Source organism: Equus asinus, chromosome 15 (genome assembly GCF_041296235.1).
Source record: "Equus asinus isolate D_3611 breed Donkey chromosome 15, EquAss-T2T_v2, whole genome shotgun sequence".
In the NCBI taxonomy this organism is placed as follows: Eukaryota; Metazoa; Chordata; class Mammalia; order Perissodactyla; family Equidae; genus Equus; species Equus asinus.
Genome location: NC_091804.1, coordinates 33,233,333 through 33,256,799, shown reverse-complemented (window position 1 = coordinate 33,256,799; position 23,467 = coordinate 33,233,333). Strand labels below are relative to the sequence as shown.

The 23,467-nt window shown below is 44.0% G+C and overlaps 1 protein-coding gene across 15 annotated transcripts in view; it reads left to right on the top strand.

Annotated features, from left to right (window-relative positions):
* Positions 1-23,467, top strand: part of PTPRT (protein tyrosine phosphatase receptor type T) — a 1,011,807-nt gene that overhangs the window by 628,364 nt on the left and 359,976 nt on the right. For all 15 annotated transcript variants that reach the window (XM_070485956.1, XM_070485943.1, XM_070485942.1 and 12 more), the window contains one exon: positions 12,764-13,060. In XM_070485956.1, coding sequence (XP_070342057.1) covers positions 12,764-13,060 — 297 coding nt within the window. The remainder of the gene's footprint in view (positions 1-12,763; positions 13,061-23,467) is intronic.

Below are 23,467 nucleotides of genomic sequence, written 5' to 3'. Positions count from 1 at the left end.
AGGGAAGGTAGTCGTTCGGGGAGAGGGGCTGTCAGAGTCCAATCAGAAAATAGTACTTTTGTTTGTTTTAGATATTCTGGAAATAATTTGATTTACACATGGCTTCTCACCAGCATCACAGTGATGGCAGATGAGATACACTGAAGACTGTTTCCTAATTCGAGTGTCCATGTTGTTCACAGCCAGACTTTATTTCCCAAAGAGAAGTGAAGTGTTTAGAATGTTTAATACCTCACATGGGCCCAGCGCTAGGTGGCTTTTGACCATCAGAGATGTTTCAGATTTTCTCCTTTCTCCAGCTACTTTTTTCTCTCCCCACCCCTGCCCTTTTTTTTTTTTTAGTAGACAGGAGACTTGCCGTGAATTAAGTGTGAATTGAAGTGAAGCCCAGAAGATGTTATGGCCTCACCTTCTCCTCCCCACCCCCCCAACTGGAAATGCTTTTCCTTTCTCTGGAAACTGAAACCATGTAATTTAGAAATTGCTTCTCTCTTTCCAACCCTATTTCCTCTGCCACAAAAGTAATTTTTAAACATTCTAAAGCTTTTATTTCCAGGCTGCAATCTTGTGCCTGTGTCCATTTAATTCTTCCTGGCATTTGAGCACCCAAGCAGTCCATGTGGCAGGAGGTGCGCCAACCACCCGGCCCCCGAGCTCAGCAGCAATCCAGGTAGCTGCATTTGGATGGGGCTGAGAGGGAAGAGTCCGGCCCGAGCTGGAGGTGGGAAGCAGAGTGTGGCCAGCTAGAACATCACGTTTGTGGGCAGAAGGTACCCAGGGAGAATGGAGCACTGGGAGAGGAATGACGGAGACGCAGAATGTTCATGAAGTTCGGGAAGTAGAGTCCTGCAGCAGTCAAGGTCTAGTTCAGAGATAAATCACGCCACTTATTTTAATGTGGGATTAAAATTGCCTAGAGAGGATTGCCTATAAAGAGCTGTTAATGGAGTCAGCCCAGTGGCGTAGTGGTTGAGTTCACATGTTCCACTTCAGCAGCCCAGGGTTCACAGTTTCAGATCCCAGGCACAGACATGCACATTGTTCAGCAAGCTACACTGTGGAGGCGTCCCACATATAAAATAGAGGAAGGTTAGCACAGATGTTAGCTCAGCAACAATCTTCCTCAAATAAAAAGAGGAAGATTGACAACAGATGTTAGCTCAGGGCCAATCTTCTTCACCAAAAAAAAAAAAAGAGAGAGAGAGAAAGAAAAGAACTGTTAGCTGTCGTGGTTCTCAAACTGTGCTGAGGCAGCTCAGGACACCACAATGAGTTCACAAAGGGGGCCACATCAGGGCATTTAAATTTTTTTTTTTTTGAGGAAGATTAGCCTGACCTAACATCTGCTACCAATCCTCCTCTTTTTGCTGAGGAAGACTGGCCCTGAGCTAACATCCATGCCCATCTTCCTCTATTTTATATGTGGAATGCCTGCCACAGCATGGCTTGCCAAGCAGTGCATAGGTCTCCACACAGGATCCGAACCAGCCGACCCCGGGCTGCCAAAGCGGAATGTGCAAACTTAACTGCTGTGTCACCGGGCCAACCCCTCAGGGCGTTTAAATTTTTAACTTTAAATTATCATGAAAAGCTCAGTGTCATCTGTCGAAGACTGTACAAACTACTAAATTGAGGTGGTCCACACGTTCAACATTAGATTGGGCTACATTCCTTTCGATGACATCATATCTCTGCAAAGCTGGGCTTCTGGTAGTTGCTGTGATGAAAAGCAAATATTGCACAAAAGTTAATGTGGAGCAGGCAACGAGTGGCGTGTCTAATCTGGACCCATGGTTTGAGAAATTGTTCAGTGCTCAACAGATGCGTGCCTCCCATTAGTGAGTAATTGTGGTTATTTAAGAATGAAATTAAAATACTTTTTCCTTTGATTTGTGTGCACTGTTTTCTCAAACCACTATTAAGTCATTAGGATATAAATACTTATTAAGCCGTTTGGGCTAACTAATACATGGAAGTGTTAGGTATTTCTTTGGTTCGGAGCTCTGTGAAAAAATTAGCAAACACCAAGGACGCCGTGAACCGAGCAAGTTTGGAAAGCTCTGGTGAACTATATATAAAGAATTGGCTAGGAAACTGAAAAGGGAAAAAGAGACATGGAGGTATTACACCAGTGTAGCAACTGTGGGATGCAGGTACTTCTGGGGCAGGAGAGAACAGGGAGAACAGCCTGGAATATAAACATATAAAAGATTGGAAGAGGGAGCACTTTTTGGCCAGTGGTCGTATCTCTGAGGTGCTGCAATGAGACTGGCTCTTTGGGTGTTGGAGAAACTGCAAACTAGATCTAACTGCTGTGATGGAAGGAACGTCCCCCAGGCGAAGAAGTCATGCTGGAGTGATGCTCATAGGAATGGGAAGCAGTCTCTTCTTCCTCCTCCAGCCTCTCAGGCTCCCTCTATCGCCCCCTACTGGCAGAGACTAGCGTGGAGCTAGGGGGTGGAGCAGAAATGTGGTTTCTGGGATTCTAGCTCCAGCATCACAAAACAGGTTATAGAAGGAGTGTTTGGAGCCAAGAGATAATGATTTAATAACTGTCCCTGGACTGCAGCTCTCATGCTCACTCTGGGCCTGAAGTCCCTGGCCGTAGCCACTAGGGTGCCTCTTGAACCTGGGCTGGATCTGACTCTTGGTTCCCGATCCATACCCCAAGCTGCTTAACTGTAGGGTCTACAGGACAGCGCTGTTGGAACAGCCCTGGTTTGACCCTATGTTCCATCCCAGCCAAGTTCACTCATCCGTTCAATGTGGGAACATGGAGCAAGACACCTCACCCAACTATGAGGGAGATCAACATTTGAGACAAGGCTTTCCCAGAACAACTGAGGCCCAAAGAATGAGTGGAAAATGGGAGAAAGATGGGAATAGAGAGAGGAGAGAAGAGTGACAGCGTTTAACCAAAATTTCAGCTCTTCAGAGTTGTCTTCCCTGACCACCATACCTAAAGGCCCTCGCTTGCCTTATTTGCATTTTTATCCCACTCATCCCTTACCTGTTCCCTTCAAAACACTTATTACAACATGCAGCTTTGTCAGCTCACATGTTCAGTTGCCATTATGGTTGTTTCAGTCTGTCTCCATCAGATTTTAAGTTCCAGAAAGGCAAGGACAGGGTCTATTTTTGTTAACTCTATGTCCCCAGCACCTGCCACCCCATGAGTGTTCAATAAGTATTTCAAGCTAAACCATGTTCAGGAAAAGAGTAAGAACTTGAGTGCAAATGGAGAGGAAAGATCAGAAAATATCAAAGAGCTAGTGGCAGGATGTGAAATCAACGAAGTGAAATTTTAGGCATAAGCCTCCCCGGACCCCGAGTCTCCCTCCCTGCTTGGTTTCTCTGTAGAGCACTTACTGCCATCCGACTCGCCGTGTAATTTTCTGATTGATTTCATATGTCATTTAATCCCCCCTGCTCACTAGAACATAAGCCCTTAGGGGCAGAGAGGATGTTTGTCTGTTTGGTTCACTCCTACATCTAGTATAGTGCCTGGCACATGGTAGGAACTCAAAAATATTTATTCAGAGAATGAACTTGTCCAGTGCTTTACTTTTGGCAAAGAATATTCATATCACGCTGTTGCACTTTCCTTGGTTATTATTCTCACCTGCTTCTTAGGGATGGTAGGAGGGACTGTTGTCATGTGTAATACCCAGACTGGCCTAACCCATCACTGTGTGGGGGTGCGTATGCGTGGTGGAAGCTGGAGGATTGCTGCTCCCGTAGCCTGTCTACTCCCGCATCAGAATCTTGATGGCCGTTTGCTCCTTTTTTCTTGTCTTTTGGACTTTAAATGTGCTTCCTCTCTTGCCTGGGGTTTAACCTTCCCACTTCCTATCCTCCTTTCCCCGGTCCCCCACACCTTGCACCTTTACCTGATTAAATCTTATCCATGCTTTACCCAAGGCCCTCTCCTTCAGGACAGCCTTCTTGGCCTCTAGACATCACATTACACTGTTGGCGATTTACTCTCAAGTATTTAACAGGAAATGTTATGGCTGACTTATAGGTTGAGCTATAACCCAGTGCTGCCCTCCTTCCAGTCAAGACCACACTGTCAGGGAAGGTGCCCTGGTATTCCATTCCAGAGCCCCCACTCCAGAGACAGCTCTACGTCACTCCGGTGCTTCTGATGCCATATCTTGATTAACCACCTTCGTTTTGCTAATTACCACACTATATGTCAGAAATCAGGTCTTTGTGGTGGAAATGAGGGACCTGTTGACTAGCATAATAATAAGTACCATAAATAGACTCTAATTGGTAACGTTGAAGGTAGTCAAAATAGATGAGTTGGCCAAAATATTTTTAAAGAACTTTCCAGCCATACCTAATGAAGAACTCAGTAAGACCTCTAGTCTTTGACCTCAGGGATGGTGTCTGAGCCTTGATTCTTAACAGTCCTGTGTCACCCATGGGATGATAAGGATTCCTGGTTGTCTGATGTGACAATAATGGTAATTGATTTTGCCCCTAGAACAGGAGTAGGCAAACTAGAGCGCATGGCCTTGTCTACCTGTTTACGTAAATAAATGTTTATTGAAACGCAGCCGTGCCCATTGTGCACTTATTGTTTGTGTCTGCCTTTGCACTACGACAGCAGAGATGAATAGTTGTAACAGAGACTGTCTGGCCTGCAAAGCTTAAAATATTTATTATCTAGCCCTTAAATGAACCTTGCATGCAAGACAGTAACCAGATCACCTAAGAGGACAGTTTGCTGGGACTTCATTGAACTTTACAGAATGCACTGTTTGACCTGTTTCTGCCTGCTTGCTAATAAACATTTGCATAATAAATGCTCATCTGTGTGGTAGAATTTGGCCTTAGACTTGCTTTTATTATAACCTAATAATGCAGTTGTGGGGGAATCATTAACCTTCACTCACCTCAAATTTCTTTGGTGGCTTCTAGTTTCTATGAGTAAGAACGTAAGCATTGTGTACAAGTCATGATTAAATTGGCTCAGATGAGTTTCCAAACCTTGGCTGTGTCTTTCTGCCATGTACTACCCAGGAGCCCAGTACTCCTCCTGAGAAAGACTCATCAGGCTCACCATTCCATCCTTCACAGTTTTTGTGCCTGTATCCCCCTCTAGAGTGTGAGTCTCATGAAGGCAAGAAAGGGTTGTCTCATTCACCTGCGTCGTTAATGTGTGCTCCATCTTAGAGGTTCAAGACATGTTCATAGAAAGGAAGACATAGATACACCAATATCTGAACGTGTATTAATGGAAGCTTGCTAACTGCAAACTATAGTTGGTTAAAAGAGTGAACCCAGCAGTCAGCTAGATTAAGAACCAGGCAAGGGGTCCACAGTAACCTACATGATTCCAATCTATCTCAATGTGTCCCCTGCCTCACCTCCCTTCTGGAGGTGGGAGCTGTGTGTGAGGGAACACAGCTGTGTCAATTACAGTCCCGGAGTTTGGTGGACACAGTTGCCTTAATTCACCTTGTAGCCCTAACAGGCAGGGAGTATTATCCACGTTTTACACATGAGAAAAATGAGGCATAGACACAGATGGAACAAGCGACTTGCTTTAGGTCCAGGTGATAGGACAGCCCATGTTCTTTTCGCCAGCTCATGATGCTTCCATGCTCAAGAGTCTTTTGAGTGAGCTAATGAACATGTGAATGAATTATCTCTTTTATAACATTGCTACAAGAGGTTAACAACCGAGTCACCTTCTCACAAGGTAACATGTTCCAACTTTGGATGATTTTAGTTGTCAGGACAGGTGAAACCCAGTGACCCTCGATTGGGAGGGCACCAGCATCCCCATATGAGGCCTGTGGATTCCTGTCCCTGCCTACCTTCATAAGATGCCCCTGGTAATATTCAACAAATTCCTGTCCAGCAAACACCTGCAATAAATTAGAGGAGGTGGTGAAAGTAAGCAAAAGAGTGGGTTTGGATGATGCTGGAAAGAAGATGGATTTTAGTTTTTTTCCTTTTACCTTGTTTCCCTTCGTGTATCATTTCCATGCAGAAATTGCAAATTAATGGTCACATCGAACTATCTGTCAACGTATTACTGCTCTTGCAGTATCAAATTATGTTGGCAATGTTTCCAGCTGCCTAGGACTCTATTGCAATTTAATTTGAAAGGAACTCAAATTGCATCTCCAAATGGATAAAAAATTAATTTTACATACAAGCTATCCACCTCCACATTTTCAGCCCCATGCCCCAAATTATCTCAATTTAGGTTCAACTTTGAACAGTACATATGTTACAACAAACTTCACATGCAAAGATGAATACATAGAAAATTCACGAATTGGAAATCTGCTTTGCTGCTCCTTTTTTTAATAAGATGTTCTGCTTTGATTAAGGTCATTACGAGATTCTACAGCTATTGCCTTTGACAGTGGGGATGGAGGCTGGGTCCGTACAGAACAAAACAGGCTTGAATTCTGACAACCACATGATTACCCTTAACAATTGGAGTGTAGAGAGAGCCCTGATCCACCCCTTTACTTACTACATTTCCCCTGCACTGTATTAGGGTTTGGATTCTGGTTTGGTCTTCAGTCATCCCCCACTTTCTATATTTACTCAATCTTTCGTTTATTTATTAAACAACTTTCCGGTTATAAAAATGAAGAGATCCAAGGACGCTCAAGTTAGCAGAGGACGTGAACATGAACCAAAAATATAAACAATTAATCTGCAATTTGATGAAGGCTATGGAAGAAATGTGCTAATGCGTTCAAGAAAGCAGATAATGGAGGCATTCCTTCTGCTTGGACAAGGAAGACTTTTGGAGGAAGTTACAAGGAAAGGGTGGCATTGGAGCTGGGTCTTGAATATATTGCATAGGGATTTGCCGGTAACATGCCAAGCAGGGGGAAGAATGGGCAAAAGCTTGGAGGTGTGAAAGGATTCAGGATGCAAGACTTTGTTTTAGGAATGTAGGGTTAGAGGAGTGAGCATTGGAAAATGAGGGAGGGAATTTGGGGGTGGGAGGGTGCAAGTTGCAGGGTGGGCTCCGATATTAGGTTGAAAATAGTCCTTCAGGAGGAAATGGTACTTTCGTAAGATCTTATTTTGGAAGGGGAGAAGTGATCAGAGGTTAGGAGGACCAACCTGCATTCCAGAGGCAGCTACAGGAATGAAGAAGCTTCCGAAGACATGAGTCAGTCTCATACACACACACCCCTGTCCTTAAGATGTGTGAGGACACGGATGGGTCTGGAGCAAGAATCCAAACGGAGGCCTGTGGCCCTTTTCCTTCCCCTTTCACCCACCTGCATCCCTCTTCACAAAAGGCCTCTTGCACATGTATCTGGAGACCTTAATCCTCATGTCCAAGCTCTGTCCACTCCCCACAAACAACCATTCTTTGGTCGCCCCTTGGGCCTAAGGGTGCACACATGGAGTATGGTCTGATCTTGGAAGGGCAGACCAAGGAAAGAGGTTCCCACAAACCCTGGAAGTGAGTTTGGGCCACTGGGGCAGGGAATTCTGGGGTGTCAGGTGCCTGGAGCCTGGTTTGGGAGGAGGAGCACAGGGGCCCAGTAGACATGTTGGCTCACTGACTCCTGCTCCAGGAAGAGGGCACACTCTGAAGAGAGCCAGAGTGTGCTCCTTAAGGCGCAGGGCTCAGGACAGGGCCCCTGTTGCCAAGTCTAAGGGCAGAAAGAAAGTACACCCAGAGGCCGAACCACTGTGACTTTCCATTACAGGAAGATTTTCCAGCTTCCCAGACAAGCCACGCTCGCTTCCTACTGTTTCTCATCTCATTGGCCTGCAGGCTGTTACTCAAGAAGGTTGTGTGGACTGCGCCTTATCTGGAGGCAGAAACCATAGGCCCTAGGCCTGGATATATTTACACGGGGGATGTAAATTCAACAAACCAATCTCCACTGCACACACAAGGCTTTCTCAGCAATTTCCAATGTGTTTGCACCACCCCGAATGTAAACCTGAGATTCTCGCTGCTGCAGCAATTACTGGAGCAGAAGCTGGGTTCAGCAGCTGAGGTTTCGGGGTGTGGGAGGGGGGTGTCAGATTGAAAGCATGAATGCTTCCATCACCATTTTGAAAACCAGTTTCTATTGTGTAGAATTTCAAGACATTCTCTTGCTTGAATCCAAAAATAGATATGTTCACCTTAAAGACTTGATGACGCGCTGGAGAGCTCAGAACAGGGACCGTGGAGTCAGGGGGTCTGAGCTCCGTTCCCAAGAACAGGTCACCATCTGTTCATCTCAGCTTAACAAACAAGAACTGGCCCCTCGACAGGCCCTGCACCATGTGCTGGGCTTGCTGGACAAACAGAACATGGTCCCTTGTAGCCTGGGAGGAGTGATGGATAAATGACCAAGCAGTTCCTAGAAAGCGTGACAAATGCTGAGTGGGTGGGCAGCTGTGCAAAGTGCCAGGGGAGCCCAGAGCTGAGGACTTGTCTGTGTGGCCCTAAGTCAGTCATGTCCCTTTGTTGGCCTCAATTCTCTGTGCCAGAGGGCTGCTTTCAGCGTGAAAGTTCTTCGTCCAGAGTTACAGCTTGGTAAATAGCCGCTGCCTTCCCCTTTCTTGAAGGGGAGTTCTTGAACTTACAAAACACTTTCACCTACACATATCCAACTCACAGGTCCACCAGAGGTCTTCTTGCCATTTGCACGTGAACTGAGATTTCTTAAACCTCTTAATTTCCATAGCCTTGGGAAATCCCGAAATCATCTGTTGGTAACACATATGGATGTATTTTGAGTCCCCTTTGCGTCTGGTCCCTGTGTTCCCATGTGGCATCTTATTTGGCCCAAGTGAGGCATGCAGATCCAAGCCCTTTCTAGAATCTGCAGGAAGTTCAGTCATGACAAACCATTTTGTGGTATTTTGAGGACCTTGCTGAAGATCGAGGCGTCACGTGAAGAACAGTCACACTGGGCTCCACCCAACATTCTGCCATCTTGTTCACCTCCAGCTTCTCCTATTCAAACCCAGCATCCAGTGAATTCATTTTTCTCTTCCTCTGAAGGCTGACCACAACTGATCCCAAGGCTCTGAGAATGCAGCTTCCACTCCAACAAGCTTCCCAAGACGTTTCTCCAGGAAAGGTCATTCTCTCCAAGAGGAATGCCCCCTATTAGGCAGAGGTAGTTTTCTCTGTCTCTTTATAGTTCATTTTATACTCATTAGCAGCCCTCGGAGATTACTGCAATAATTTCCACTTTATGGACGAGGAAATAGAGGCTCAGAGATGAAGTGTCTTTGCTCAAGTTCACACAGCTAGTGAGCGTGAGAGTCTGGCTTCAAGCTGTTCCCTGCCCGGCTCCACTTTTCCTTGTGGCCTGTCTGATGACAATCAGTCACATGTGTTTCAGAGGGACCAAGTGACTTTTCCCATGTCTTGACCTTCCCTCTCTGGGAGAAAATCTCTTTGTTCTGTAGCAGGCTTGCAACATCCCTTGCCCTCTTTGAAAAGGCACCCCTGCCTGCCCCTTCCTTTAAGAGGAGCAGAAAGTGTTTCTGTGCACTCCTCCACGGGTGAGCTGTGGAGAGAACACTGTAGTAGCTGGAGACGAGGGGTGGGAAGACAGGCCAGTGGCCAGCTTAGCACTAAATGATTAAGTCTCCAAATCACCGTCTCCTCAGGAGGACCTCAGGCTCCTGAGGACCAAGCCATTTCTGCCTCACAGTTCTAGGCTTTCTTACATTCTCCCCAGGTTCCCCCAGATTCCTGATGACTGTGGCATGCCTCATGTTTATGTGCTTTCCCTCGTCTCAGTCCCTCATGGTGTCACAGTGCAGAGAAAACAGAGCTGCTGGCCCCTCAAGGACTTCAGATCTCCGCTGTGCCACTCACTATGTGGCTTTGGTCCAATCCTTTCACCTCACTCTGGTTTCCTCCAGGATGAGGCTAGTGATGCTTTCCTCACAGGTTTAGGTGAGATTTACAAAACAGAGCATCCTTTCAGCTGATGCTTACCGAGACCCTCCTCTGCAGGTCCCTGCGGTGGACGTGGGCTGGAGTGATGAGCAGAGAGCACCCCTGCTCTCAAGGAGCTCACATCCTAGTGAGCAGGGACGATTTTAAAAAGCTGTCACAGCGGAAAATGATTAATATATAAGGAAACAGTTAATAAAAGGAGAAAGAAATAGCCATAACCTTTGCCCAGGGCCTCAGCAAGGAAGTCTTCACAGAAGAGGCAAAGTGAATGAGGACTGCGGTGGGGAGAGGGGATTGCTGAACACCAGCAGGAGGGGAAAGGCAGAGCGAAGGAGAGCAGTGGGAGAGGCTGTGTCCTCTTTCCTCGGGGTGCATACACAGCATATACAGGCTCTCTTTCCAGGCCCCTGTGGCCAGGCCCATCTTCTGACTTCACATACTAGGCATGGAGTCAGACAGACACAAGTTCAAAACCATACTTGTGGACCTTGCTACTCTATTCAAGTTCCTGGGCCTCTCTGGGCCTCAGTTTATTCTTCTGTAAAGTGGGTTGACACGCCCTCCCTACACGGTTGCACGGTGATGCAGGTGGTAGAACCCAATGCTGTGGCTGCTGGCCATCAATGGTGTTCTGTTATTATTGTTTTGTTTGTGCTTTAAGGGCATATTGGGCTGTGGCACATCTTAAGATGTTTGACAAAATGAGGTTTTAGCTGTGGACCTAAAAGGGTCATAAATGTTCCTGTTCTTGTCTCTAATGAGTGCGGGTGATTATCTTATTGGGATTTGGCATCAGTTTTGAAGGCACACCCAGAGGAAGAATGTAGATGGGATCCTGAGCAGGGTGGGCAGCCTCCCAGCTAGGGAAGTTCTAGCATCTGGACTTGCAGAAAGGCTCCAGCTGGGTAAGGCTCGTGGGAATGCTTGGACTTCCCAAGCAAGCAGCTTCTCACTATCCCTGTGCTTGTGCATTTGTTCTCATGGCGTCCTGAGTTGTTAAACCAAGCAGCCGTGGCAGCCCCGCCAGATCATAACCCCGAACTATAGGGACCGTACTTTTCACCTCCTACTCCACGTGGGTTCAGCACAATGCATCCTCAGCCACAGCTTGTTCAATGTCACATTTTCAAAGTCACCCATTTGCTTTTGGGATGCTGGCTTTCCTTTACACAAAGGACCTGTGAGCATGAATAATGGGGCTATAAAAGTGACTGTGAACTTCTCAGCTGGGCTGGGGCCATGCTGTCCACTCTCCCCAGCAGCACATGAGCAGATCTGGGCAGGTTTGCCAGGCTCCCTGACATTTCTGGGCATCCTTCTCAAAAGAGGACCACTTTGAAGTATGTTCCTTGGTAAGGCTCTGACACAAGTCCAGGACATTTTCCCCACAGGGACCAATCAAGGAATTCAGCTGGCATCAAGTCCCCCATCCCTTTCTTATTGCTGCATTGGCAGAAGCAGCCTTATCCCTAAATGCTTTGAAGGGACCGGAGAGATGATAGAATCCATTATTTTGCGTAAGGATGCTACCCAGCACTGCCACTTATAATATGTTCAGTGTAGATAAAGCATATGAAGCCTTATTATATTCCTATTATTGCAAAAGAAAAACTACCATATATCAAATACTTAAGTTTCATGTGCAGTTCTAACTGCTTTCAAACCACATCTCATTTAACTCCTGCTCCCCTCCCAATGAAGTTAGCTACTATTATCATCACCATTTTACGAATAAAACAAAAATGGACCCAAAGAGATTGTATAACTTGGTAGGTCCTATAGGTGGTATGGGGGAAAATATACTGATTTGATCTCTAGCCTGTGCTTAGCTGCTCCTGGCTAAGAGAACGTGACACAAGAACTTATGGGGATGCTGATCACAAAAGAAGTTATGCTTCTATCATAACACATGCCTAAACCTTACAGAATGAGCTTTATACGTGGGGATTTAAAAAAATTATTTTGATTGTTATACTCTGTTTTGTACAAAAACACATATTTAATTTGTGTAAAGTATAAACAGAATATTCATAATAAACAAAGATATAGCCCATGCTATATATGGGGATCTGGGGCCAAGATCAGTAGGGAGGGATGGAGTAGGAGACAGCATTAGGGTGATCAGATCTGCTTTTAGAATGATGTCCCTGGAGGGGCCTGTTTGGAAAAAAGTGGCGAGGAGAGGAAGAAGGGTTGAGGGCTGTCATAGGAGGCTGAGAAATGATGAGTATGTTGTCATTGAAAGGAAGGAAAATTCCAAGGCATAGTCAACAGGTCACAGTGACCATGTGGATAGACTGGGTGCTGTGTGTTGAGGATGCGGCTCAATTTCCAGCCTGGGCACCTTGGTGCAGTTAACTGAAGATACGGGGCTGGTTTCCTAAGGGGAAAGGATGTGCCCGGATTAAACGTAAGGAGGCAGGTCAGAACCCTAGCAACCTTCTAAACTAGTATATCCCCAAAGTATTGTGTATGCTGTTGGTGGTCCCCAAGATGATTTTTAGTGGAACCCTGATGAACCTTTAAAAATTTAACAATTTGCATTTATTTTTATGGTTTATTTATTGGTTTATTTACATGGTTAACATTTATTCATGGCAAGTGATTCAGGTTTTCCCTTTATATAGTTATGTTTTCATTCAGATGCATGTATTTAAGTAAGAAAAAGGAGTTTGATTTACAGAAAAATGTTAATTCAGTTACATTCTATGTGGCAAAAATCATGAAGGCAGTGGCTGAGTGGTTGAGATAAGTTTGAAGTGCTGGTCTCCTCTGTTTTATTGAAACACCCAACCCCGCCTTCCTGACCGTCTCCTGAGAGCCTTTGTGTCTTGCATGTGTGTCTTGCAGATCCAGTGCACGGCCCACAGAATGTGGAGATTGTGGACATTAGAGCCCGGCAGCTGACCCTGCAGTGGGAGCCCTTTGGCTATGCGGTGACCCGCTGCCACAGCTACAACCTCACGGTGCAGTACCAGTACGTGTTCAACCAGCAGCAGTATGAGGCTGAGGAGGTCATCCAGACATCTTCCCACTATACCCTGCGTGGCCTGCGCCCATTCATGACCATCCGGCTGAGGCTGCTGCTGTCCAACCCGGAGGGCCGGATGGAGAGTGAGGAGCTGGTGGTGCAGACGGAGGAGGACGGTGAGTGAGGGAGGCGTGCTTATTTTGGAATGGAGAATGTTGGACATGCTCACGGGGCCATACCTGTCAGTTATGAGGTTTTAATTTTTCCTGAATCTTTAATCTCCCCCTCTGTATCTGCCTCTTTTCCAAGGTCTTCAATAAAGGACCATGCAGGCTGTGTATTACACAACTCCAGGGGGCGCTGTTCCCATGGATAATGGTAGTTCTGCCACAGACACACACTCAAGTTTGACGTTTCTACATCCCCATCCCTCTTCTCACTTTATACCACCTTCTATGCCCAACGTTTAACCACGTTGATGCATCCTGAAAGAGACAGTGTATATGGATCGCACAGTTTAAACATGTTGAGTTTGGGAGTCAGACAACTCTGGACTCTAAGAATTAAAATCAAAAAGTACATATAAAGAGCTTAGCGCATACGTTGAATGTACCCAGAACTGAATTCCCACCTGGATGTCCTCCAGGCATCTCAACCCAAAGTATCCAAAAATAAACTAAGCTCTTCTAGGCTGACTTCTCTCCCGGTGTTCCTCATCTCAATGACCTTCATCTAGTCACTCAAGATAAAGTCAGCCTGGGGGCCTCCATTCCTCCCACTCCACCACTCCCCCCTCCACCCCTACAAGATTCTGATGTCTGCTTCCTGCAGTTTATCTTCCAACCTGGTTCTTAACTTGAGACTCCAGGAACATAGAGCCATGTGTACCTGCTGGAACACATCACCTTTCCCGCCCCTCCCTCCCTGCTCATGCCGTTTCTCCTGCTTGGAATGGCCTTTCCCTCCATGTTTGTGCGACAAGCTCTATTAATCTTTCAAGTCTTCGCTTACATGCTACTTCCTCCAGGAAACTTTCTCTGACTGCCCCAAGCCAACGTGGGTGTTCCAACTCAGGCTCCCATTGCATGTACCATGTAACTCCACCACAGCAGTTATCTTATTTATGGCAGAACAGAACAACTTGCCAGCTCTCAGACTTCATTAGGAAACACTTCTCCATGGCCCTATTTCAGCTTTCCCTCTAGCCAGGCTGCCTCTGGCCCCGTGGGGTGACTTTAGTGAGTTCCCTGGAATCAGACTCTCAGGTGAAGATTTGTGTGCAAGTGATTGATTAAGGAAGTGTTCTCAGGGGAGACTAGGAAGGGAGTGAGGGAAGCAGGACAAGGAAGGAGAAAAAGCCAAGATACAACTTCAGGCCAAGTCCAGCAAAGGGGGTCTGCGACCTGAGCCTACAGAACTCCACAGGGCAGGTATGCATCACTCTTGTTTCAAATCAGAGAAGGGAACTGCCGGCCAATGTTTAGGGCTAGGATGGGGAAGGAGGATTGGAAAGTAAATTGTCAGGAACTTTTGGCTCTTTGCACGTGCAGGCAAAAGATCAAGGGGCACAAAAGTGGTACAAAGAGATCAGAAGGGATCTGGGCAGAGCACTGTCGTTGTCAGCTACATGAAGAAAATACCCCCACTTGACACAGATTAGCCTTAGAACCTCAAAGCAGAGCCTCTACCGTGGCAATCCTCTCTATACTCTTGTTTCATATAAGTCAGTCCAAGGACCCCTGAGTGATGGCCCCTGGTGGGATCCAGATCCATATCTTCAGCTGCAAGTTCCCGTAAGGAGACAGAGGAAAGAGCGCCAGCCTCTTTTCCCCTGGACCCCCGATTCTCAGTCCCCTCTAAGTCCTATGCTAGAACTGCAAGTTTTACACAAAGAAAATACCTTCACAGGAAGGGTTTGCCCTTCCTGACCCCCTTTAAAGTCACCCCTGCAGCCACTTTCTTTTCAGCCCCTGCAGACCATGCTTCTAGGTAGCAAAAGCAGTGGGGACTTAGCCTCTGTCACCTTGGCCCCCCACCTTCCTGCCTTTCAATGAACCTTAGTCTTCTGTGGGTACAGCTCCCCCTGGATGAACTTCTCCAGGTGATCTGAGCACTCTACTTCCTATGAACCCACTCCCATCCAGCCTCCAGCAGAAGGAGTTGGGCATTCCTTCTTGCCCTTATTCTGCAGCCCAGGGGCTGTGGCCCTGGATTTGGCTTCTGATAAAGCTGCCAGACCTTTCCCTAGGTCTGGCTCCGTTGTTTCAAAAACATACAGCCCCTTCTTCCAGCAGGTAGAAGAGTGCGCTATTTGAGAAGGCGGACTCTGGAGCCAAATGCACCTGGGACAAGTCACTTAACCTCTCAGTGCCTTGGTTTCTGCATCTCTAAAATGGGGATGATAATAGTACTTACCTTCTAGGTTGTTGTGCTCACTAAAAGGGATGGTATACAAAGACAGTAGAAAAATGCCCAGCAGATTGTAAGTTTTCAATAAATGTGCTACTATATTTGCACTAAATCCAGAAAAAAAATTTCTTGACAAAGGCTCCTCTAGCACAAGAAACTCGGAAATCACCCACATGTCCTAGGAAATCCCCCGAGAGCTCTAGACATCTACTCCACAAGGTTGTAGAAAATATGACATAGACTCTCGAGGAGTGGCAATGTGATTGGTACCTGATCTGAGAAGCAGAGTCAGGGCGAGAAGGGTGGTTTAGTGACAAGCGTTCCTGGGGTCCCCCTGGTTGTTAGACAGGGAGGAGCCCCTGTTGAAAAGCAGCGTAAAAATTCAGGACTCAGAGATGAATGATAGGGTTTGGCCCAGGAGCAACTCAAGGTGTTTCTTCGAGGATGCTGGGCCCACCTTGGGCTGCTTTTTGAATATCACCTATGTGTGCGACAGCACATCCCAAGTCTTATCTTTAAGGCATGTCTTAACCTCTCCCTTTATCCTCCTTGTCACCAGGAAAAAATCACAAAACCTCTATCAAAACAACGTGAGAGCAGCAATGCGTTGACATTAAATTTTAATTAAAAACCATTAATAAAACATCAATTCCTACTCTACCGAGATATGTGGACTTTATCATATTAAAAACACCAACATACAGGACACCAGTCCTCAGTCTTGTAGCCGTCTTGAGGCCCTGTCTCTGGAACCACTAAGCTGAAGGATGGTCTCAAACAGCACAGGCCTCCTCTGTATGCCAGAATTAGGTTCCTTCTAAAGAGGGGAGAAACACCATTTCTGTTTGCTGGGATCTCATTTACCTCAAGGACAAGCTGAGGATGGTGCCTGGCTCTAGTCGATTAACTGAAACCCCCCTCTGGGAGCCAAAGAACAACCTCTCAGATGGAGCTGACTGGACTCATGCTGCTTTCATCCGTGCAACAAAATTGTCTTCTGGGGAATTTGTAGAATTTGTAATTTCAGCACCCCAGTGCCTCTGAGGGCCTGCAAAGTAATCCACGGCTGGTGAGAGAGGCTCGTGGCCACTGAGCCCTGTTGCTTCAGCTGGGAAGCAGCTGTTGATAGGAGACTAAATGGGTTCTTTATTTCTCTCTTCTTCACAAATGTCTCAGACAAAACCACGGCTCACTTATTTAGTGGTTATTTCTCCACCTTTATCCAGACCACAGCCAAGACTATGAAATGGCATAGAGGAGGCCTTGAAAGATAAAAATGGTATTGATGATGGTCTCATTTTGGCTACCATTTATTGAGTGCCTACACTGTGCTAGGAACACATAGGCATGTTCCATTCATTGACTCATACACAAGATTTTACTTTGAAATGTTTCAAATCTATAGAAAAATTGAAAGAATAGTACAAAGTAGATCTGTAAACCCTTCACCTAGATTCAACATTTGTTAACACTTTGCTGCATTTTCTTTTTATATATATATATATATACGATACATATGTGTAATTTATATGATATGGAAATATTATATTTTAAAAACATCATATTTTAAACTATTTGAAAGAAAATTGCAGAAGCCATGACACCTGACCTCTAATCTCTTTAGTGTACATGACCTCAGTATAAGGATGTTCTCTTACATATCCACAATACCATAGGACATCTAAGAAATTTAGTATTCACTTAAAAATAATCAGAAAATCCACATTTACATCTCCAGTAACATTAAGCCTGATTTTATGTGACAAAACCAGAATATGAGACATTTTCGGCAAAAATGCTACATGGATCGGTGATGTATATTTCTCACTGTACCATGTCAAGCGGTACATAATGTCAGGGAGCCTCTACCGGTGATGCTCCATTTGGTCACTTAGATAAGATGGAGACCACCGAATCTCTGCACTGTAAAAGGGACCTTTTCCCTTTGGAAATCAGCTAATCTATGCATCGATACTTTCAGGTCCTGTGAGCGTCCTAGACCCCAGGAACTTTTCACACAATGGTTTTAGCACTCCTTGATAACCTTCACCTGAATCAATTATTACATTAGTATTTACGAAAGGGTGATTTTTAAACCTGACATTCCCTCTAAATGTATTAATGAGCATTCTTACTTATAGAAGAGCTTTTCTCTCCTCATCCCTCTCCCCATTTTTAGTACCCCTATATTCACTCATAGATTTTTTTTTACTTGATGTATTAAAATTCATTACTATTATTGTTCTTTTTGATGCTCGAATTGTCTCAAATATGGCTAGTGCGAGTCCCTTCAAGTTGGCTCCTAGGTCCTTTTGACATGTTCTCATCAGTCTTCCTTGCTTCTGGCACAGTGAAATATTCTAGACTACCTTGATACTAGATCTTCAGGTCTGGGGCAGACCTGAAGTCAACCGCTCATCTAAGGATTTCTGGTTGCTTTCAGTGGGTTGTGGTATTTTGGCGCTAAGATACATATCTTAGGTGTTCTTAGTGGGGTGTTATGGCCTTTAGGCTCTTCAAGGGGGTAGAGCTAAAGAATATGAATTATCTGTTTTAAATCATGAGCTCATACTCATTCAAATCCAGCATCTCAGGATTCTTCTGTGCTTGCTTCATTCCATACATATACCTCCCTTCTCCCACAGTGAGAACCCTGGTTCCCAGCATCCGCATATTTTCTCATTTGCTGCATCCTGCAATACATACAAAATAGTTTCAGAATTACAATGCCAATCACTCTAACAAACACGAAAGCTATGAGGTTAGGTTAAAGGTTTTCTATGCAGTTTTTCTCTCCTTAGGCAGCCAAAATCCTGGCTGTTCGAAGGTTCATTGTTTTCTCTGAATGGTTATATTATCAATCTGATACCCAATTAGGTTCATTTGTTTCTATTTTAAGGTTTGCCCTCCCCCCCCCCCGTCCTTTTTATTTAATTTCATTGTTTTTTAACATCAAAACAGTTGCATGGTTCAAAAGTAAATACTATATAAAAAAGTACACTCAGAGAAGTAGTGTCACCACCTCTATCTCTTTCACACTGTTTCTATCCACACCTGAAAGGTAACCATTTTTGTTCATTTCAGATTTATCTTTCCTATAGTTCATTTTGCAAAAAAGGAAAAATGTCTCTTTCTCTTATTTTTTACATAAAAGATAGCATAATAGATATACTCTGCATCTCATGTTTTTGTTCGCTTAATATATACTAGAAATCCCTCCATAGGGGGTTGTACAGATTTGTGTCTTTCTTTTTGATAGCTGGATGGGACTTCATTATGCGGCTATACCATGGTTTAGTCAAGCAGGGTCCTGTGCATCCTCAGGTCGTTCTCATTGTCTCCTGTGACAAATAGTACTGTAGCAAACAGCCCTGTGCAGAAGCTCTTTGGTATTTGTGGAGACGTATTTTCAGGGTAAATTCCTAATAGTGGGATTGCTGGGGTCAAAGGTAAATGCATATGCAGTTTCGTTAGATGTTGACAGATCCTCTTCCACAGAAGATGTATCATTTTACATTTTCACCAGCAATGTAGATTCATTTAACCTTAACACCAAATGTGAAAAAGCAAACAGTGTTATTTTTATTTCTCTTATTTTACAATAGGGACATTTAGGCTCCCATATAATTTATAATAATTATATAAAATATGATTATAATTAATATAGGATATACTATATTAATATAATTGATATGTAACATGATTAATCACATATAAGACATATTGTTTCCTCTAATATAGTAAATGTACTTGAATTGTAAGGAGGACTGACATAGCTGAGGAATGAGCACCTGTATGTTCGATGCATTTCTAACAGACGAATCATCTGGGTTCTCAGGTCACAGGAAGCTAGAAGGAGGATGCATATTGCTAGGGATAGGTACACGTATCGTGACAAGATGTCACACATAAAATCAGGACAAGAGGAAAGTGAGAGGAAAGGTATAAAAGGCAGTAACAACAAGGCAGTAAGTAACGCACTGCACGGTCATTTAGTGGAAGGGTGAGAAGCTGTGCACACCTTAGCGAGTCCTGAAGGCATCACTTAATTGGAGCTTGGTACATTTTTGACATTTACAAAGATGACCTTGAGATATCATGAAGGGTAAGGAGAAATGCAGTTATGGTTTCCAAAGGCCCACTGTGAGCTAGGCGTTGTGCTGGGTGTCTTCATTCACACAGTTAATCTCCAGATACCGTGGGGTAGGTGCTATTGATACAGTTGTGTGGAAGAGAAATCTGAGGTTCTGAGAGTTTAAGGAACCTGTCCAAGGCTACCGAGTGACAAATGGCAGAGCCAATAAATAAACCCCAAAATCTTATCTGTGATTTTTTTCCCCTAACCCTATCTAATATACAGTCCTATACCTGGCCAAAATCTCCCTAACACTCTCTCCACTTTACTTCTTTTCTATAGCACTTAGCATTATCTGAAACACATGCACATATAAATATATATGCGCATATATAGAGACACACACACACACCTATGTATATGTATTTATTGTCTGCCTGGCACTTGGCAGGTGCTCATCAGCTATTTGTTGAATGAGTGAATATCTGACATCAAAGTTCGTGTATCTTTCAAGATATCACAGGGCCCTGTTCATACACACTGTTTAAGAAAGTGAGGATATGTGGAATATAATTTAGCAATCTTCAAAACCAAGTCATACTGGCTTGCTAGAGCTAATCATTAGTCTCTCTTCCCACCTCTGAGTTCAGTGACATCACATTCTTTCTCGAAACTGGCCATCATGGGGATATTTACACCATGGAAATTGGCAAACACATAGTGTTTTATGTTTTCTGGAAAGCTAGTTGTGAAACGCCTTTTAACACACCACTGTATGGTTCCATTAAAAAGGTATTTGGTGTCTGAAGATGTAAAAATTTATCCAGAAAAAGATTACCTTTTCTCCATCAAGACTGGAAAACACAAGTGGATTGAAATTGTCTAAATCTGTCTTCTCTCCATAAGACTCACTTACAGGTTCTGGTGGCCTCTGAACAATTTTCAAATTATTTTGATTTTTTTTAAGTTAGTTCTGAGCTTCTTTATATGAACGACAACCAACTAATCAATAAATATGGCACCTGGATTGAAGAGGCAAAAAAAAACAAATGAGTAGACTGGATAAGTAGGAAGGGAAACTTCTGTTGACTGTGCAGGGCTCTGTGCTTTTACATAAGCTGACTTGTTACTTCTCACAACTACCCTCCAAGTTCACCATGTTAGCGCCACTTTTCAGATGTGACAATGAATTGGAAGAAAGGAGAAGAGAAAACTTCCCTGGATCACCTTCTGTCCTCCTTTATGTTGAAATGAAAATTTCCCTTAAATTACCACCTGGCTTTTAGGCACAAGAAAACATCTGGTTTAATTACAGTGAATTTACCTGAACTTACTGACAAGAAGCACAGTTAAAATTAGCAATTTTAGTGCGCTTTTTTTTAAGAGAATGAAATTATAAAGTAATTAACCTTTGTTGTAGAACTCTGTCAAAAGGATGGAAAGTTCCGTGCTGTTACATAGAAGAAGAAATGAAATTGTGGAATGGGAATATGTGGATTCATTAAAGAATTATAAAGAAAAATGAAGGGTAAAGTGACACAGAATTAGAAGATAAGGCAAAAAAGGAATCTTTCCCCCAGAAGTCTTTTCACAATGAGAGAGAGGAAAAAAAACCAAAACAAAACCCGGATGAATCAAAAGAAAATTAGTTTGCTTCATTGAAAAGGACTTCTTGACCTGTGAAGTGGTTATGTGGTGTGGTAAAAAGAACATTGACCCGGGGCTAAGACATGCTGGCTTTGCCACTAACAGGTGGCGTGACTGCCCTTCAGCCTTTCTGAACCCACACGTCCACCAGGTGATAGAAGAAGGAGGTGATTCAGAAAATACTTTGGAGACAGAAGGATCTGAGCTCTGTCCAGGCTCCATTCACTACTTTGTTATGCAACCTTGGTTAAATTACTTGCATTCTGTACACTTGGGTGCCCCCATCTGTAAAATGGGGATGACAATCCCACTGGCCTCTTGAAAGTGTACACATGAAAGTCTGCTATATGTAAAGCACTTAACTTTCTTTCTGTCAAGATCAATACTAAGTGATGTGTGGCCAGTATCAGACACGGCAGACAGATTTTTAATCAAGGGTGTATAACTAGGAAAAACCGAATCAGGAATCTGTGCAAAATTTCTGTTAGTCTTGGGCAAGGGACTGTATTAAAATAACCTATAGTACGTCTATAATCTCGATTTCAAACCTCTCACTCTGATCCTATAAGTGAATGAGAGCAGTAGTGTTCCAGTAAAATTTTATTTACAAAACAAGCAGCTGGTTGGATTTGGCTGAAGCCATAGTTTGCTGACCCTTGATCCACACTCATTCCCCTAATTATTTCCTCCAGTCTCTTGGCTTTAGAATCCATCCATATGCTAAAGATTTCCCCAATTGATATTTCCAGGCAAGACTCTCTGTTGCCCTCCAGAGTCACACTGCCCATTCAACCTCTCCACCTGGATGGCTAATGGCCTCTGGAATTAAACAGATCCGGAGCTGACCTCCTCATCATCCCTCAAGCACCGCCAATCTCATTCTTCCCACAGCCTTCTCCATCTCTGTTAATGGCGACTCCAGTTTACTAGTGGCTTGAGTCAAACACCGTGATTCCTCACTTTTATCACTCCCAAGTTCCTGCATTGTACAACTCCAGGGAACACCCTTCACCCTGTATTCTCTATGATTGGTGCCCCCTTGCTTTGTGCGAAGCAGCAGCCCTGCTCTCTCCAAAGATCCTATCTATCGACACATTCTCTTTGCTCATCCTTCAATATGTATATGACTGACGAGGGCTGAAGGCAAGGGTGGGCCATGGAGCTGGTGGATGGGAGTGGAGGATGGGGAGATCTCAATGTTGTGGGCTTCTTTATATGCCAGTCCTCAGAGCAGAAGAGAGCTCTCACTCCAAGCCTACATGTGAATAAATAAGGATATAAATAAGGAAAGGAGAGGGAGTTAATGAAAGATTCTCCTTAGGAAGAGACAATCCAGTTAAAGAAAGGGACATTGTTGGGACTACATCAAACTAAAAAGCTTTTGCACAGCAAAGGAAACCATCAACAAAACAAAAAGACAACCTAACAATTGGGAGAAGATTTTTGCAAACCGTATATCAGATAAGGGGTTAATATCCAAAATATACAAAGAACTCGTACATCTCAACAACAAAAAAACCAACAACCCAATTAAAAAATGGGCAAAAGATGTGAACAAAGATGTCTCCAAAGAAGATATACGACCACCAACAGGCCCATGAAAAGATGTTCAACATCATTAGCTATCAGGGAAATGCAAATCAAAACTACAATGAGGTATCACCTCACTCTGGGCAGAATGGCTATAATTAACAAGACAGGAAACAACAAGTGTTGGAGAGGATGTGGAGAGAAGGGAACCCTCATACACTGCTGGTGGGAGTGCAAACTGGTACAGCCTCTATGGAAAGCAGTATGGAGTATCCCCAGAAAATTAAGAATAGATCTACCATATGATCCAGCTATTCCACTGCTAAGTATTTATCCAAAGAACTTGAAAACGCAAATGCATAAAGATACATGCACCCCTATGTTCATTGCAGCATTATTCACAATAGCCAAGACTTGGAAGCAACGTAGGTGCCCATCAAGGGACGAATGGATAAAGAAGATGTATATATACATAATGGAATACTACTTAGCCATAAGAAATGATGAAATCCAGCCATTTGTGACAACATGGATGGAACTTGAGGGTATCATGCTAAGTGAAATAAGTCAGAGGGAGAAAGTCAAATACCATATGATCTCACTAATAAGTAGAAGATAAAAACAACGACAAACAAACATATAGGAACAGAAATTGGATTGGTGCTTACCATAGGGGAGGCAGGGTTGAGGGAGGGCAAAAGGGGTGATTAGGCTCACATGTGAGGGGATGCACTATAATTGGTTTTTGGGTGGTGAACATGATGTAATCTACACAGAATTTGAAATATATTATGATGTACATCTGAAAGCTATATAATGTTATAATCCAATGTTACTGCAATAAAAAATAAATAAATAATAATAAAAAAAAGAAAGGGACATTGTTCCAGGTAACTTCAGGCTGCCCCGCAAAACAGCAAAA